The following is a 17,239-nucleotide window of genomic DNA, read 5'->3' on the forward strand; positions in this document are numbered from 1 at the left end:
GTAGAAGCCATCTAGTAGCAAAGAACACGAGCTTTGCATTTGGAACCAGGTTCCTAGTTCTGTAATGTTCACTAAATGGGTGTTTTCTCTGAGTCTCAGTTGCCCATCTGTAAAATGAGAATGAAACTCGCATTTTAGAGACTGTTTGTGATTGTTAAATGCAATAAATTGTAGCAAAACTCTGCCCTGGGGCCTAGGGCGTGGTGGACATTTCATAATGGTGGTGCTTCGGGAGCTCATTTTACTATTCATGTATTTCCTTCTAACCGAGGTTCCCACATGGTTCCAATAAGTTTATTTACATTAAAATAAATGTATTTATTAAAACAAATTATTTATTGTAATATTTATTTACTTACATATTCCCATAAAGATGTCCCAGTGTCTCCAAAGGCCACAGTGATGGGTCCCAGAGGCCCCACCATGAATCGGAGGAACTGGCGTAGACGTGTCTTCTGATAATTTCTGCAAAAGGTGGAAGGAAATTGTGGAGGAGACAGACACAAGTGATGAGCTGTGGAATTGACTTGGCAAATGACTCCACCAGAAAGGAGTGAGAAATGTGTGTGAGGGGGAGAGAGCGGGAGAGAGCAGGGAACTGGGTAAAATGACAACAGATCGCAAGCTGTTAATTATCCAGAGGGAACTAAATATTATGTAGGCAATTACCAACAGGCATTGGAAAGCCCCGTAGGGAAACCTGGTCCTCAGCCGAATTCTGTCTCCCCCTGCAGAAGGGCTGGGGGACAGGTTTTAGCTCACGGGGCAGGCTCTTCACCCAGGGAGGGGGAGGAAGGGTCCCCTCCGTGTCCAGCCCAGCCAGGACCCAGCGCTGTGCTTTGAAAATCGGCTTTACCCACAAGCTCTGGGCCTGGAATCCGCAGCCCCCTCCGCGTCCATGCTCCCTCCCCTAAGATGTCATCTTTTGAGACGATTTCATGTGGAAGCATCGCTAAGTAAATTCGCTAAATGCCTATTCATTCCCGTCAGATGGGGACGCAGTGAAGCGGTAAATGTGACAATGGCCCCAGCTCGGGGCCCTGAAAAGCGCTTTCTGGGGCTGCTAAATGGAGCCTCAGCTGCTGACCCTGGGAGGCCTGAGGCTTCGTGAGAGGGGCCCCAGGAGCCCCGGCCCGGCCCCTTCAATCCTGCCACTGAGGCGGCTCAGAGGCCCCTCTTTATTATTCCTGCTGCCAGGGACCCATTCAGAGGTTAACTTGTCCCTGTGTTCATCAGGACAATAATGAACTGTCGCAGAGAGTAGAGGGGGGTTGGTAAACAGGAACTGCTAAGACGCGGAGATGGAACGGGCCTCTATGGTTTGGAAAGGGAGATTGCTTTCATTTCCTTTGCAGGCTGGTTTCGTTTCCACCTCTCCAGCAACTTCAAGAGGCCCTCTGCCCACAGCAACCCGTAACTGGGAGGGAAGCACGCGTGGGCTTCACCTCGCCTGTTTGCGGAGATGCTCCACGTGCGCACGGACACGTGGACTTGGCCTTTTGCCTGCGTCCCTGGGGTTCGCCTCTGTGCACATCCGCAGGGCTAAGCTTTCTGCGTTTTGTGCCTGGGCGGATTTACCTTGCTGTAGGCACACGGGGTTTTTCTGGCATCTGCAGCCACTAGAACGGCAGGTTTTGAAGTGGTGTTGATTTCTGTAAACTAGTACGGGATGTCGGCAGTGCTCATTTCCACCGCAGCATCTGTTAACTTCTCTGTCCCCCTCCGCTGAAATTATGAGTTGGTCAACAATAGTCGTCCAACCAGAGAGCAGGGGCTTGGAGTGGCGCTACTGCAGGTGATGCAGGGAACTGAAGGAGGGGGTGAGGGGTGAGGGCGGCCCTGACAGGGTGGTGGGAGGCCAAGAGCAGAGCAGCTCGCATTTATTGTGCACCTACTGTATGCCCTTTAAGTCCACCCAGTTATCCATCAGTATGTATACCTACTGTGTGCAGGGCAGCCAGGTGAAGGCCGCCACTCAGGTTGAATGACTTACCGTAGGACACACAGCTGGGTCTGCTTCTAGAGCACAGGCATCGCTTTCTTAGGCACCCACCTGCCCCCCAAAGTCTAGCCTCCTTTCTCTTCCCAGAGATGCGCCTTTACCCCGTTTCTCCCAATTTGAAACAATGGTTAACCCTTTCCTTCTAAGTAAAAATCCCTGAGCAGAGAAGCCAGATGATAAAGGAGCTGTCACTTCAGCACCATTTACCTGTTTGGGTTTATTCAGCGTAAGAGGCAACTGCGTTTCTGGCAGATGGAGACCCCGTGTGACTGCCTTTTAAAATACTGTCACAGCTGTATGCACAAGCTGATTAGCTGTGACTACACTGCTAGTGCTGAGATTGATGGCGATAAATCCGGGATAACAATGCTGGGAACAATGTCACCCGTTTGCATCGCACTTCATATTTCTTAAAGCTCTCTCAGTCAGCCTGGGGGTTATGGATTCATTCATTCATTGACTCATTCATTCCTCAAAACGCATTTGAAGGAGTCAGTTTAAACTCATCTCACCTTGAGTCATCCATTCATCCAACAAACGTTAATGTACCTCCTACTATGTGCCAGTGATGAGTGAGTTTCATTAGGTTCTGTCCTCACGGAGCTTACATCCTAATGTAAGCAAATATAGCTCTTTCAGATGGTGATGAGCTCATGTTGTAAATACAGTGATGTGATGGGGGCGGGGGGAGGCAGGTGCTACTTTAGGTTGGGCAGCAAAAAAAAAAAGAAAAGCCTCTCTGAAGAGGTGACATTTGGAAGGAGACCTGGATGACAAGAGCAGACATGGAAAGATATGGGGTGGAATTTCCCAGGCATGGCAAGTGCAAAGGCCCTGAGGTTACTCTGTATCTGGCATTGAAGTATTCACTGATGACTTACTGTCTGCCAAGCCCAGTGTTGGGCACTGGAGATTCCAAAACAAATATGGTACTATGCTTATTCTCAAGGAGTTCACAGCATATGGAGTATGTAAGAGACAAACAGTCCATTTTAGCATACTGTGGTAAGCTCAATGATGGCAACACATGAAAGAAGATGCCTTACCTACCTGCATGGTGTGAAAGAAGGAGGGGACCTGGTTTCTGTGACAAAGAAGGGAGCCAGGACACAAAGTCTTCATGATTTCTGGAGGACCCTGACTTTCCTCTCGGTTTGCTTCCACAGGACAAATGACCAGCTGGTGGCATTTCTCTCCCGATACCGAGATATGAATTTCTTGAAGTCACACGGCCGGGACAATGCAAGGTAGTATATCCTCCCCCTACCCTTGTGCAAAAGGGAAATGAAAATCTGAGTGATCATTTGGGGGCTTCCTTCTAGGCTGGTTTGATGCAGCCAGAGACAAGTTGAAGATGGGAGAGAGGCATGGCATGGATGGGCCTTGGCCCTTTCTTTGTAGCATCTGAAATGGTGTCTCCTGCCAGCCAGGGACAGAGATAACAGTGAATGAGTCTCATCATGTCATAGTCCTTTACACCTTTTCCCCCAAGCCCTTTCATGAGTCCATTATCACATTATGGCTGTCCTTCAAGGAAACTAGGGTAGTCATTTTTATACCCAATTTATTGGTAGGAAGACTAAGGCCCATAGTTTAGGTAAATGATGTCCCCAGATCATTCATTCGGCCAGCCAGTCATTCAACAAATATTCACTTAGTGCCAAGCATGTGCCAGGCACCCTTCTAGAGGTGAAGAACACAAAATCCTCACTCTCCTGGAATTTACCTTCTAGCAGGAAAGAGTATCATACCAGCATGGAGTTGAACTCAAGTATCCCGACTCCCAGGGCTGTGCCCTCACCATTGCCTTACTCTTGCTGCCTAAGATGTTGGCAGGGATTTGAGGCACCAGAAGCCCAACCTGGATCTGTTGTGACTCTCTCACTTACACTGAGCAAAGCCTAACAGCATCACTACAGTCCCGCTTTGAGCTGAGTCTAAATCTCCGTGGCCAGAGATCAGCTAGAAGGGACACAGTCTTGAGCACCCTCTGTAGGAGAGACCACAGGATCCGCTCCACCATCTGGACATAAAACACTGCCCAGGATCACTCTGCCATCTTAGAGCCTTTTCCTAGCGTTGCATTCAGAGCTTAATCTGGCAGCTCACAGGATGCCTTTAGCGTGTTAATGTGTTTTGTTTGGCCTTCGTGCTGGTTTTGTTTTGTTTAATTCAGGTGCTTCATTTGAAAGTTAATAGCCCCATTTAAAAATAGCAATATTTCCCAGGGAAATCCAGATTTCCAGCTCATCTTAAAAGAGCCAAAGGTCCAGTAAATCTGTGCTTGAATTTTCTCATGGAAGTTATGATCTGGATCTTAGACAAAGCCCAAGTTCTACAGGTTGCTGCAGTCCTTGCTGCCCTCTCCCCTACCTCACCCTGTTGGCGTTTCAGTTTGCCGTCTCTGCTGTAGGTGTTCTCTGCCACTGCTGATGGAGGTGTCATTTTAGCTGTTTCTGTGATCCACTTTGCCCAGATATCCACAGAAGGGAGGGACGGAAGCAAGCAGCGAGCTCCATTTCCTGAGCTTTCAAGAAGTAACCCCAGAATCCTTGGGTTGTATCATTTTCCTTAATTTTAACTTTGATTGCATCCAGCTGTCTATTTCTAGATTGGGCCTATCCTACTGGCAGCCTGCATTCTTTACACTTAAAAGGAGCCCCCAGACCTGAAGACGCTCTGTAAATTAGCACAGATTAATATAGCATGTTCTGGCCACTACACTGGAGAGGCCTGGTGGATAAAGAAGAATTGTAGACCTATAGCGGACTGTGTTCCTACTAAGTGCATATCACTCTGCTGGGCCCTTTTCACACGGGATCCAACTTTATTCTTACAGTCACTCAATGTAAAAATACGTATTATTATCTCCATTTGTCAGAAGAAAGGGGAGCTTTGGGAGCCCAAATGATTTTTCCAAAGTCACACAGCTGGTAAGTGCTAGAGTTTGAACCCAGTTCTCTGGCCCCAAAGCCCATGGAAGCAGGGTGGAGCTGAACAAGTTTCCATGGAGGTGGTAAGTTACCAGAACTAGACCAGGTATTGATATCCCCACCCTTAGGCAGAGAATGAAGATGCTTCTTCACTTCCAGGTAACTTATAATACATGTTTTGTGCAAAGTCATATCATTAGAAAGGAATCCACTGTAAGTTGATAGACTTGTGTCTGAATTACATCCACCCTAGTATTGTTGTTTCAGCCTACTCAGTATTTATTCTCTATCTACTCTTTCCAGGCCCTGTGCTAGGAAGTGGCTACAACACAGAGGTTAAAACCTCATGAGTTTTTGAGGTCATACCTCCTGGGTTGAAGTTCTGATCCACCACGTCCTGTCTGTGTTTCACTGGACTGGTGACTTAACCTCTCTGAGCCGGTTCCCTTATCTGTACAATGGAAACATTAATGGACTTATACGCAGGAGATTGCTGGAAGGATTAAATGAGATGTTGTATATAAAGCATTTGGCATATCGTAAATGCCCTATGAAGATGATGATGGTGGTGGTGGTGGTAGTGATGATGTCATTGCCATGATAAACATTGGACTCAAATATTGCAGGTGGGAGAAATAAATAGATGGTGTATAGGCCAGAGCTGTGCCTCTGGGTGTATGAGTACGTCTTGTCCAGTTGCTGTGCGTGAGCTGGTACCCAAACCATCAGGTGGTACCCAAATGGCACAGCAGGATAAAGGGCAGGATAAAGATGCAGGCTAAGGAGTTGTTGCTTCCATCTCCCTCTAAAACCCTAAAACCCAAGGCTGTCTGGACAAAACAGCTCCCAAGTTCCAACACTCATGCGTGAGTCCTCAGCTGGGATTCTCTCACTTAGATGAATTCAGGAGATTAATTTAGAATTAATTCAATAGTAAAATGAACCATCAACAGCGCCTTTCTCCTCTTTCTCAGTTGAGGCCTCACCTGCTGAGTGAACAAACCTAGCCACGCCCATCTTCCCTCATGTCTCCCACCGGTGCAGCCTGGGTGGGGCTTCGCTCTGGCTCTGCGCTGATGGCATGTGAGGAAGGACCCTTTTTGGTGGGAAGTGACAGAAACTCAGCTCAAACTTGCTTAAAGGGTAAAGGAAGTTATTGGGTGATGCAACTAAAACATTAGTATCTGACTTCAGACATGGCTGAATCAAGCAGTTCAAATGATATCATCAAGCCCAGACTCTCTGTTAATTCTTTTTTTTTTTTTTTCTGGCTGCTTAATTATTTCTTATTATTTCTGGAGAGGGTTAAAGTAAAATAAACACATCACATCAAACAGCCAAGTAGTTCACTGTCAGGAATCTTTTTTAAAATTAATATATTACCGACATATTATATTAGTTTCAAGTAAGTGATATAACAATTCAATATATGTATATATTGTAAAATGACCACCACAATAAGTCTAGTTAATATCCATCACCACCCATAGTTACAATCTTTTTTCTCTTGATAAGAACTTTTCAGATCATAGCAAATTTCAAATATGTACAACACAGTATTATTAACTGTAGTCACCGTGCTGTACATTACATCCCAGAACATACTTATTTTATAATTGAAGGTTCGTACCTTTTGACCACCCTCACCCATTAACTTCTTTTGGTTCTCTTTCCCTTTGTGTTGGTTTAATTTTCTGGCTCCAGATGGTGACCCTCGTCAACGTATTAGCCTCATTTTACTGATAAGATAACTGAGACTCAGAGAGGTGAAGTAACTTGCTTAAGCTCACCCAACTAGGGCAGGGTTAGGACTCAAACCTAAGTGAGTGTGTCCCCAGAGCCCAAGCTCAAATCCCTGCATGATGCAGCCTCTCTGTGTTCTGGTCCTGCTTTCCTCCAATATGCTGGGTGGCTTTGAGGCAGCCACTCTGCTTCTCTGGGCTTCATTTTCTCCCTTTGAAAAACAAAGTGGTTGAATGACATGATCTCCAAATGCCTTCCCATTCTGATGCTTCATGCTTCGGGACCAGACAGTGTGACAGAGGCAGGGAGTTTAAAAGACAGAGAGATGGAGAGGGACAAAAGCAAGCAGTGAGATACAAAACAGGCCACAGGGTGCCTTAGTTTTTCATTTCACCTGGTTCCTAATAGCAGTTTTGACCTTCTGTCCCCAACTTCAGCCTTTAGCAGCCAATTTGGACTTCCAGCTCCTGCTGCTAAGAGATGGCATAAAGGCAAACTGGTACTTTAATAGCTGCCAAATTGGTCCTGACGGTTCCTATAATTAAATGAAGGGGAGTGTTGTGTTCACTGTATTTCCTTGCTTTCCTCCAAAAATGAAGTAGCTAGATATATTGAAAGACATATAGCACAATTATCAGTTTCCCAGATAAGCTCTGCAGGGCTAAAAGAAGTAAATGCCCTGAATAAGCAGGTCTTGGCAAACATCCCCAGGACCTCCTGGGTTCTGCTCGGGGAGCGCTGGAGAAGTTTCCCAAATCTCAGCAGCTTGATCAAGGCTCAGTGTGTAGGGACAGGCCCCTTACAGGGAGATGGAAAGGGAAAATCATTTCCCTCAGCCGGAATAGAGTTTCCTCTGGGAATTTTCTGGCCTTGATTGGTCTAAGTTCTCCAAATAATTCAAGGTCACCAGGGCCCCAGTGCTTAGCCCTGGGGCAGAGTGTGGTGTGGTGGTAAGAGCATACGGGCAATGGAGTCCAGACACCCGTGCCAAAATGCCAGCTCTGCCATATGACAGCCAGGGGACTTTGACAAATGGCTTTGACTCTCCATGCCTTCATGTCCTCTTCTTTATAAGATCCGGACAGTGATGTGGGGATTGCGGAGGACTGAGTATCCTCACTGACCACAGGAAGTGCCGAGCCACGTGCTTTCGAGTTGCGTTATCCTCTTTTAAAGAGTACAGCTGAGGCTTGCAAAGTTGCTTTAACTTGCTCAAGGTTCCACACAGCTGGCATTGGAGCCTGGTTAGGTCTGACTTTTATCACCCCATGATTAGTGACTGCATCTGAGAGGACCTGTTGTTTTCAGTTCTTGGGGTGTGTGGATGAAAGAGCAAAACTCTGCTGATTTTAAGCAGAATCATTTTTAAAGGAGCAAGGGAGGAAAATCAGTCCTTCCCCTACTTTCTAGAGTCACCCTATCCCAAAGTGGGTTCACAATCCACCAGTGATATGTGAGATTATTTTGGGGTGTTCATAAATGGGCATCATGGGAGAGTTAGTATTGATTTTATGTATATCAACTAAAATTTATATAATTAGCCCATCTAATCGATGATTTCATGGACATGATGCTTAGAATAAGACTAAGTTTAAAAGAAAACAGTTGAAGCTATCTAAAGTTGGTTTAGAAAAGAAATATTAAGGAAAGTCTCATACAGACTTCATAAAACCTATATCAGAGCAGTTAAGAATCTGGGTTCTGGACCCTGACTGCCAGCGTTCGTATGCTCAGCACTCACTAGGTGTGTGGCCTTGGGTAAGTTACATCAATCACTTGTGCTTCAGTTTCCTCATCTGTAAAATGGGAATAATGATAATAAAACCAACCTCATAGAATTGCTGCAAGAATTAAATGAGTGAATATGTGAGTAAGCTCTTGGAATAGTTAGTTACGCATATTAAGTTGATGATGGTGGTGACGTTGATAGTGGTGATGGTGACAAGGATGGAAAAGCCTTGAAGATGGTATATATACACGTGATTAATGTTTGCAAAACACTTTCTACAACTCTTAGAGAAGCAACTAGCGTTTCAAATGTAAGAAGACTAGACCAGAAGGAAGCTAGGAGGGGTCCCAGCCCTCAGGTCAGAAGTGGCATAAACAAGTTTCTTCCTGTTCCCTGGTCTGGGGCCCACCTGCTAGAGGCGGCAGTCCCTCGCTGGGCACCAGAATGGCAGCTAAAGCAGCTTCAGCAGCTTCTTCTCTCTGACATTGAACTAATCTTCAGGCCCAAACCTCCCTTGATGTATAAATAGGCAATTGTTTAACCAAAAGTTGTCAAATCCATCGAGAGCCTGGCCAGGAACCTCCTCCAAGCAAATCTGCTTTCAGGAGGCCCTTTGGTGCCAACTTGCTTATCAGAAGAGCTCTCTCCCCATCTGTCTCGTAGCACCATGATTGATAGCAGGAGGTAATTAATATCTCATCTCCAATGGGGAAAGCAGATTGCATTTCCCTCTTGCTTTTCTTAAACCCACCCGGTGAGTTTATCCCTGTTTGCATGTTCACTTTATTTAATCCAGTTATGGTAGCCATGTCAAAATAAAGCTTAGCATCACACAGGCACCCATACAAAGCTGTGTACACAGACACTCTGTGGGCCTCCATATGAGTTTTGAGGTCAACTTTCAATCTTTTCTTTTTTCAAAACAATACATGTCAAAGTTGGACCAAAGGCTGGAAGGAAAATATGTGCAGTGTCATCTCTGAGACATAGAGCATGATTTTTTATTTCCTCCTTTTCTTTCTTTTTGTGTTCCATGCCTTCTGTGGAGGAACTGCATTACTTTTATAATAAGAACAGAAGGCAGTAGACATTGTTTTTAAATATGTGTGAAATAGGGAAAATCAGTTAGCCCTCAATGGACCTTTAGACTCTTAGAGGTGCAAGCTGATTCGGGCCCATGTGAAGAGCATGGGCCACCAAGCCTGGGATTCTCAGTTCCAGGATTTGGGCCCCTAACTCTGCATTTCTGCTCAGGCTGGGTTTTTTTCCATTCCTGAATGTCAAAGCCAAGTCAGCTTTCTTTGCCCAGGGCATGTGTAATGATAGAGTTTACTGTGTGCCAGAGACTGTCCCAAATGCCTCAGAGATATTAACTCTTTCAATTTTCACAACAATCCCATGGTGTAAATGCAGTCATTATCATGCCCATTTTCCAGATAGGGACACTGAGGCTAGAGAGGTTAAACAACACAGAGAATGGGGAAAGAGACTCGAACCCAGGCAGTCTGGCTCCAGAGTCTACATTCCTAGCCACTGTGCTATACCGTTTCCCTAAGTATGTTCATTGTGGCGTTTCCCGCCATGTCCAGGCCACATGTACTTATGGCTGATACATTCCTTCCATCAATCAGGTCAGAGTCTGCCTCTCCTGTGACTGGTCTCCTCTGGTGTGAGGTAGTGAAGCTGAGCTTCTCCCTGTAGCTTCCACTCCTACCACGTTAGCTTCTTTTCATTCATTTGCGCTCTTGCACACACTATTTCTGTCTCCTATAAAGCTCTTCTCCAAAAAAAAAACAAACAAAAAAAAAAAAAAAAAAAAAAAAGCTCTTCTCCAGAATTCTTCCGATGACTGATTCCTTCTCATCCTTCTTGTCAGTGCCACCTCCTCAGCAAAGTCTTCCCCAATAGTCTTCACTAATTAAGTCCCTGTCTCTTTATTTTGTCATTGCGCTCTAAGTTTTCCTGTATAACACTTATCACAAACATCTAATTACATATTCATGTGTTTTGTAGCGGTTTATGACTACTTACCTATTTATTAGAGTAGTGTTATAGTCTTGTGGCTAAGAGTATGGAATCCAGAGCCTGACTGCTAAGGTTTAATCCCTTCCTTGCCACTAACCAACTGTGTACCCTTGGGAAAATTAGTTAACCTCTCTGTGTCTTTGTTCCTTCATTTGGAAAATGAACCCTCATAGGATGAGGGTGATGAAGATTAAATGAGAGAATATATATTAAGTACAAGGAACAGGACCTAGAAAGTAGCAAGTGCTCAATAAATGGTAAATATTATGGTTTTATCTTTCATCTTAGAAGAGAGAGGATAGGGATGATGTCTGTCTTCTTCACAACCATATTCTCAGCACAGAGACTTGGAGAGTTGCTGAATGAGCAAGTGCCCCAAGCCCCTCTTCTCTTCCAACTACTGCAGAGTTGGGGCCTGACAGCTGACTCCAGCCCAGCTTGGGAAGGGACATAACCCACACTGGACCTGTGAGAAATGGCCAGCAGAGCCCCTGTGGAGCTGCCAAACTAGGAACCCAGTGACCTGAATCCTCACTGACTTGTGCCTTGGAAAGATGGGAGGGTTTTGTATTTGTGGTTCTCAGATAGAATCAGGGTGCCCGTGTTGCTTGTCACCCTCTACCACCACAGCCGTGGGCACTGCTGAACTAAAATAATTGCAGATGGGTGCGCTTTGGGTTTCTGTCCTTGGTGCTGAAAAGGCATTGCTTCTCAGAGCATAAAGGGTTTCTCCTTAGCTCTGGAGGTGCCCTACACATGCCTGTCTACCAAATCCCAGAATAGAGAAGAAGAGAGATAGAAGTTTTAATTTTCTGGCTTGATGAGGGAAAAGGTTAAGTATCTTGGTGAACACTTATTAAGCACTTACTAAGTGCCGAGCACTACGCTAAGCCCTCTCCATATATAATATAATCTCACTTAAATTCTCTGAGGCAGATATTATGACGATCACCAGTTTCCATGTAAGAAACTGAGGCATCCATGTTCAGGTCGCCCAAGGTTAGTGGCAAATCCAGGACTTGTACCAAATATTCTGGCTCCAGAGCCCAAAGTTTGGCCCCTGTGTGACACGGCTGTTTCGTGTGAGTCCATTCACATAGCCGGCTGATTTCACGCATTGTGTTTTCATGCTTTGTTCCATGACTTTATTTTTAAACTAAAATGCTTAGGTTGTACTTAGGCTAAAGGAGTAATCTGGGTTCAGTGGGAGATCCCTGGAGAGAGAAAGAGAAGAAGAGGAAATATTTTCCTAGGCTGTGTGACTTCGGATGACTTTGGATCACACATCCTTTCTGAGTCTCCGTGTGTTGGGGTTTTTTATCTATAAAATTAGTTATATCAGCTGATTGCTGAGATTCCTTCTTGCTCAAACATGCTGTAAAATCTGAGGGACAGTGTTCTTCCTTTCAGAATTCATTACAGGACAAGACGGTTCTGGAATAATTCCACACTTGATGAATATACCGAGATTGTAGCCAGGGAATTAACTGAATTGAGAGACTTCTTCATTGTCTGCCCTTTCTGAGGCCATTTCCAAAGGCTACAGATACTTTCTTAACTGACCTCTTCTCCCATGGGGGAGATTCAGGGCCCCTTGCCATCCTCCATCTGATTTCCTTTGATGCTCAACTGAGTAGATTTGGTCCTTGTGACATCCTAGTAGAAGCATATTTAGCTCTGACTTTGTCCCATATTGTGGCAGTAGAGAAAAATCTCAGGGAGGCAAACCATCCCTGAGAGCCCAGGAGGTAAAACCAAATGCAAACGATACCACGTTTTCCCTTAAGTAACCTATTCTGAAGACAGAAGTCCTTGTGAGGTCTGGCTGAAAGCCTCTTCCAACCAGCAATGAGCCATTTTCTCTTGGTTCACTCATTTCTGGGCATTGTCTTTTTGAGGAAATAGAAGTTCTCAGATCCTTCATTTGGATCCTTTTGGGGGGACCCTGGCGAATTGAGATGAAGAATGGCAGAGTAGTTAAGCATTTGCATTGGATTCATCCAGACCTGGACTCAAGTCTAGGCCTGTTAGCTGCGTGACTTTGGAGAAATTACTTAACCTTCCTGTGATTCAGTTCCTTTGTCTGTCGAATGTGTGTTAAAAAAATCTGATACCTGGCTATAACTAATGGCAGCTACTTCCTGATTGCCTGACAGACATGGCTGTTATTGTTCCCTTTATTCATTCACTCAACAGATATTTATTGGGCACTAGCTGTATGTTAGGCACTGTAGTAGAATACAGAGGTGATCAAAAATAGACAGAAATCTCTGCCCTCTTGGGGCTTACATCCAGTAGTAGAGATAGGCAATAAACTAAATAAATACCTTGTATATTATATTAGAAAGTGAAAAGTGATATGGAGAAAAATAAAACACCAAAGGAGGATTGGAGAGGGATGTTATCTCTATGAAAAAAAGAACTGATGGTCGGGTCAGCCCATTGCTTGGGTGAAGAGTGCTTACTTTGCAAGGACCTTTGTAAACATCACCCATCACACTTTTGCAGCTGATTTGGGAACTTGTTGGGACAGGTGTCATGGAGCTCATCCTACAGGTGAGGGAACTGGCATTCAGAGAAGTTAAGCCAGCCCCACTTCTCAGTGAAAGCAGAGACAACATTGGTACCAGATCCTCTTCATGTCTGCTCTTCTATGGTGTCACCTGTCGACCCCAGTTTGACCAGGTAACCAGGTCAACTGGAAACAAAGCTGAAGGGAGGGCAGCATCATTGGTCACCTTCTGTGAGTCGGGCCCATTGCTGCAACTCTCCCCTCCATCCCTCAGGTGAGAGAGCCGTGCACCTTTTCCTGGTGAGCCAGCATCGATGACAAGACTCACCCAGGTGTTCACAAACTTTACTTTGGTTTCCAACCTGTACCTTTTCAAGTTATAGTAAATCCACAGGGAAGAATAAAAAGCAAATCACTGTTGAAACAGCTGATTCTTTTCGCCTGCTAGATACCCAGACTCTGGGCGTCTGCCACCTTCTCCCAGTCCAGACCTAAGTTCCTGGTAGCCCCTTTCTGAGACCTAGGCAATCTGTGGTCTCTATTTACTCATAATTAACCAAAGCATGTGTTCGCAGCTTATCAGTTTTTGAAGGCAGTACATACAGCGGCCAGTCTCCCAACCCCATGAATATTTCATTTTGGAGATTACTGCGTAAATATTGTATTTGGATATGGTGGTCCGGGACATCACATTAAAATTGCAAGACGATGCTCTTATCCCAGCTAATGGAACATGAAATTAAAAAGCTGGTCCATGGAAAGAAAACTTTTGCAAGTCGTCTCACCTGTATTTCTTCTCTCTCTCTCTCTCTTATTCTCAGTTGGTCTTGATTACCATGTAAGTTTTGATATAGAGTATCTAAAATTTAAAGTTTTAAACACAGTTAAGTGTGCTCACTGGACATTATCGTTTAATTGGCACCAGCCAGAGTCGAGGTAGGATTTTATTTCCTCAGCCTCGGCGGCTTCCTTCAGTGGGTCAGTTAGAGCCAAGTTTGGTGTCAGTGAGTGCTATGGTGAGTGTATTGAAAACCCTTCACCAGCTCGCTCCCCAGAGAGAACATGGCTTTGCTAACGAACTTGGATTTTGCACTAGGAAAGTTGTGTTAGGGAAAGAACAGGACCAGGGGCGCTGGACATGTGGGTCTTCTGGTCGGCTTCTGCCCTTGTTTGTATACTCAGAAAAGTTGTCAGCCTTCTGTGGGCTCCCATGCATCCGTCTAATGCTTGCCCCATACCTCTTCCTGGGTATAACAGAGGGACTTAGAGAATGTCACAGCTGGAAAGTACCCTAGAGATGACCTAACCCAGCGTTATTATGACTGGTGGTCTGTGGGCTGGTTTCAGCCTAGGGATATGTCTTATTTAGCCAGAAATGCTTTTTTTAAGGGATTTGAGTGCTTTTCAGAAAACGCAGTCTCTACGTCTTTGCTAACTCCACCTACCCTGTTATCTTATACTAAGCCCCCCTCACAAACTTATATTATTTGTCTGACCCCTGTAGACATTTAATTTTATAACCTAGACCTAGCCCAACTTTGTCAGTTTCCCATGGGGGAAACTGAGTCAAGGTCATCATTTTCCAAATTCACCCAGCTGGTTACTGGTAGAGCCAACACTGCAATGTAGATGAAAAGCACATTTTAGCAGAATTAAGTCCGTTCACCACCAGCATCATTGTTGTCACCATTTTTATTACACTAGCATCAATTTGGTTAAGAATTAAATATATTACACCATCGTGCTCAGTGAGTGACCAATGTCAAGAAGCAGGTCCTCTATTTATGCAGAAGAAAGTGCTAGGGGTGTGGGTTTATTAGTGAGGTTTCAGGCAGTTCCCTTTGGTGGATTTGTGGGAGGCCCAATGGGAGAGATTCTCTGTAGAATTCAGCATGACCAACAGGGTGGGGCTATCTCCAGCTTCTATGGCCTGACGTCTGGTCATCACCGTAGACCTTTCCTGAGCAGATGCCTTGCACTCTTCCAGGGCCTGTAAGGTAGGCAGAAAGGAGGAAGCCGAGTTCTAGTGAGCACAGCATCTACCTCAGAGGAGACAGGTAACTCTAATGTGAAGACAGAGACGAAGTCTGCCATGGAGGCACAAAGACCTCTAGACACACAATGGGGGATGCAGCCTGCTCTAGTGGAAGAGGTGGCATTAATGTGCCACAGCCATGGCTACCTGCCCTATCTGGAGCCTAAGAACATTTGCATTCATCACGGTAATGATAAAGGTGAAATCATTCAGGAATGTATTAGTCAGGACTTTTTCAATTGCAAGTGACAGAATCCCATCTTAAAATGCCTTAAGCACTTTACTGACAAGTCTGGGGGTGAATCAGGTATAGCAAGATCCAGGGTCTCAAGCAAAGTCATCAAGGCTTTGTCTGTCTGTCTCTCCCCCTCCCTTACTTCCTCCCTCCCTCCCTCCCATTCTCCATCTCTCTTTTTTTGTCTTCTGTGTTACCTTCATGATCAGACAACCTCTATACTCATGGTGACAAGATGGCTGTCAGCAGCCCTCAGCTTACATTCTTCCAGAAAAAGATCCCCTAGAAAAGCCCTCCTTCCTAGTATTTCCAGCAAAAATCCAGAACCTAGTCTCAGACTCAGCTTGAGTTGCTTGCCCATCCATGAAGCAATTATGGCAGCCAAGCAGGTGGAATACTCTGATTGACCAGGCTGAGTCGTGTTCCCACCCCTGGTGCTGGGGGTGAGACACACCAAGTGAACTGAGAGTTGACGGTGAGCAACTGTCCAAAATAAAATCAAGGTGTGGTTCCCAGAGAATGGATGCTGGGCAGACAGAAACAAGGGAATGAAGCCCCATTATTTGCTACAATGTGGAGGAACCCTGAAAACACGAAGCTAAAAGTGGAAGAGACTACAACTTGTGTGGTTCTATCTATAAGAAATATCCAGAATAGGTAAATCCATAGATGGACTGCCAGGGACTGGAGGGAAGGGGGAATGGGAAGTAACTGCTGATGAGGATGGGGGTCTCCTTTGGGGGTGACAAAATATTTTGAAACTAGAGATGACGATTGCACGACATTGTGAATGAACGAATGCCATTGAACTGTATGCTTTAAGATGGTTGATTTTATGTTGTATGAGCTGGAGGAGCATCAAGATCCCTGGGTGGGGAGACCTGTAGACTATAAACTCCCAACGAGATAACCAGCTCCTGAGGAGCAGGGACCATCCTCACTTCTCCTGCCTCCCACCAAGGCCAGCACATGCCTGGCACATAGTAGGTGCGAAATTAATGCTAACTGCAAATGAACTGAGAGTTTTGGCCAGAGAGCTTGGCCCTAGTTCTGTCTACCCTCCCAACACACCCACCTTGCCAGCTCTTTGACCTTTGATTTCCACATCTACAAATTAGGAAATGCCAATTCCACCCTGTCTGGCTTGCAGAATCCCAAAAGTGTGTGTGTGTGTGTGTGTGTGTGTGTGTGTGTGTGTGTGTCCTAGAGCAGGAATTATCAATCTGAGGTTCATGGATAGAATTCAGGGGTCTGTGACTTTGAATAGGAAGAAAATGATCTTAATTTTCACTAAACTCTAACTGAAATCTAGCTAAATGTAGGCTAAGTGTAGGGTAACAAACCACCACAGTATTAGCAGTTACTGTTAGGAATCACTGTGTGTGTGTGTGTGTGTGTGTGTGTGTGTGTCCTAGAGCAGGAATTATCAATCTGAGGTTCATGGATAGAATTCAGGGGTCTGTGACTTTGAATAGGAAGAAAATGATCTTAATTTTCACTAAACTCTAACTGAAATCTAGCTAAATGTAGGCTAAGTGTAGGGTAACAAACCACCACAGTATTAGCAGTTACTGTTAGGAATCACATTTTTTTTTTTTGGCCATGCCACGTGACATATTGGATCTTAGTTCCCTAACCAGGGATCGAACACATGCCCCCTACATTGGAAGCGTGGAGTCTTAACCACTGAACCGCCAGGAAAAGCCCAGGAATCACATATTTTCAAATCGCATTATAATTGATGCATCCACTTCTAAATGTCATATATGCTCACCTCTTCTTCAAAATTACAGTAGTTTTTAGACCTACTACAAGACCTTGTTATTAAATGTGTTAAAAAGGAAACATGTAATTATCATAAATGTGGTGTTTTAAAAAATATTTTGTAATACTCATTTTAATGTGTGAATCAAGAATCATGTGAATTACTATATCATCACTTTGGTATTTTTGAAAATATTTTGTAACCCTGTGTATTTTTGTTGTATGCATTTAAAAGCATTATTCTGCAATTGGATAAATTGG

General features: G+C 44.8%; 1 protein-coding gene across 4 annotated transcripts in view; it reads left to right on the top strand.

Annotated features, from left to right (window-relative positions):
• Nucleotides 1-485: 485 nt before the first annotated feature.
• The window catches only part of LOC102995802 (xylosyltransferase 1), a 58,871-nt gene continuing 42,117 nt past the window's right edge, over nucleotides 486-17,239 (top strand). For 2 of the 4 annotated variants that reach the window (XM_055090922.1, XM_028500077.2), the window contains exons 1-2: nucleotides 489-562; nucleotides 3,169-3,249. In XM_055090922.1, coding sequence (XP_054946897.1) covers nucleotides 561-562; nucleotides 3,169-3,249 — 83 coding nt within the window. In that variant the 5' untranslated portion in view covers nucleotides 489-560. Of the gene's footprint in view, nucleotides 563-3,168; nucleotides 3,250-17,239 lie in introns of all 4 variants that reach the window. The other 2 variants (XM_028500076.2, XM_055090923.1) reach the window with 2 other exon arrangements.

Source organism: Physeter macrocephalus, chromosome 14 (genome assembly GCF_002837175.3).
Source record: "Physeter macrocephalus isolate SW-GA chromosome 14, ASM283717v5, whole genome shotgun sequence".
In the NCBI taxonomy this organism is placed as follows: domain Eukaryota; kingdom Metazoa; phylum Chordata; class Mammalia; order Artiodactyla; family Physeteridae; genus Physeter; species Physeter macrocephalus.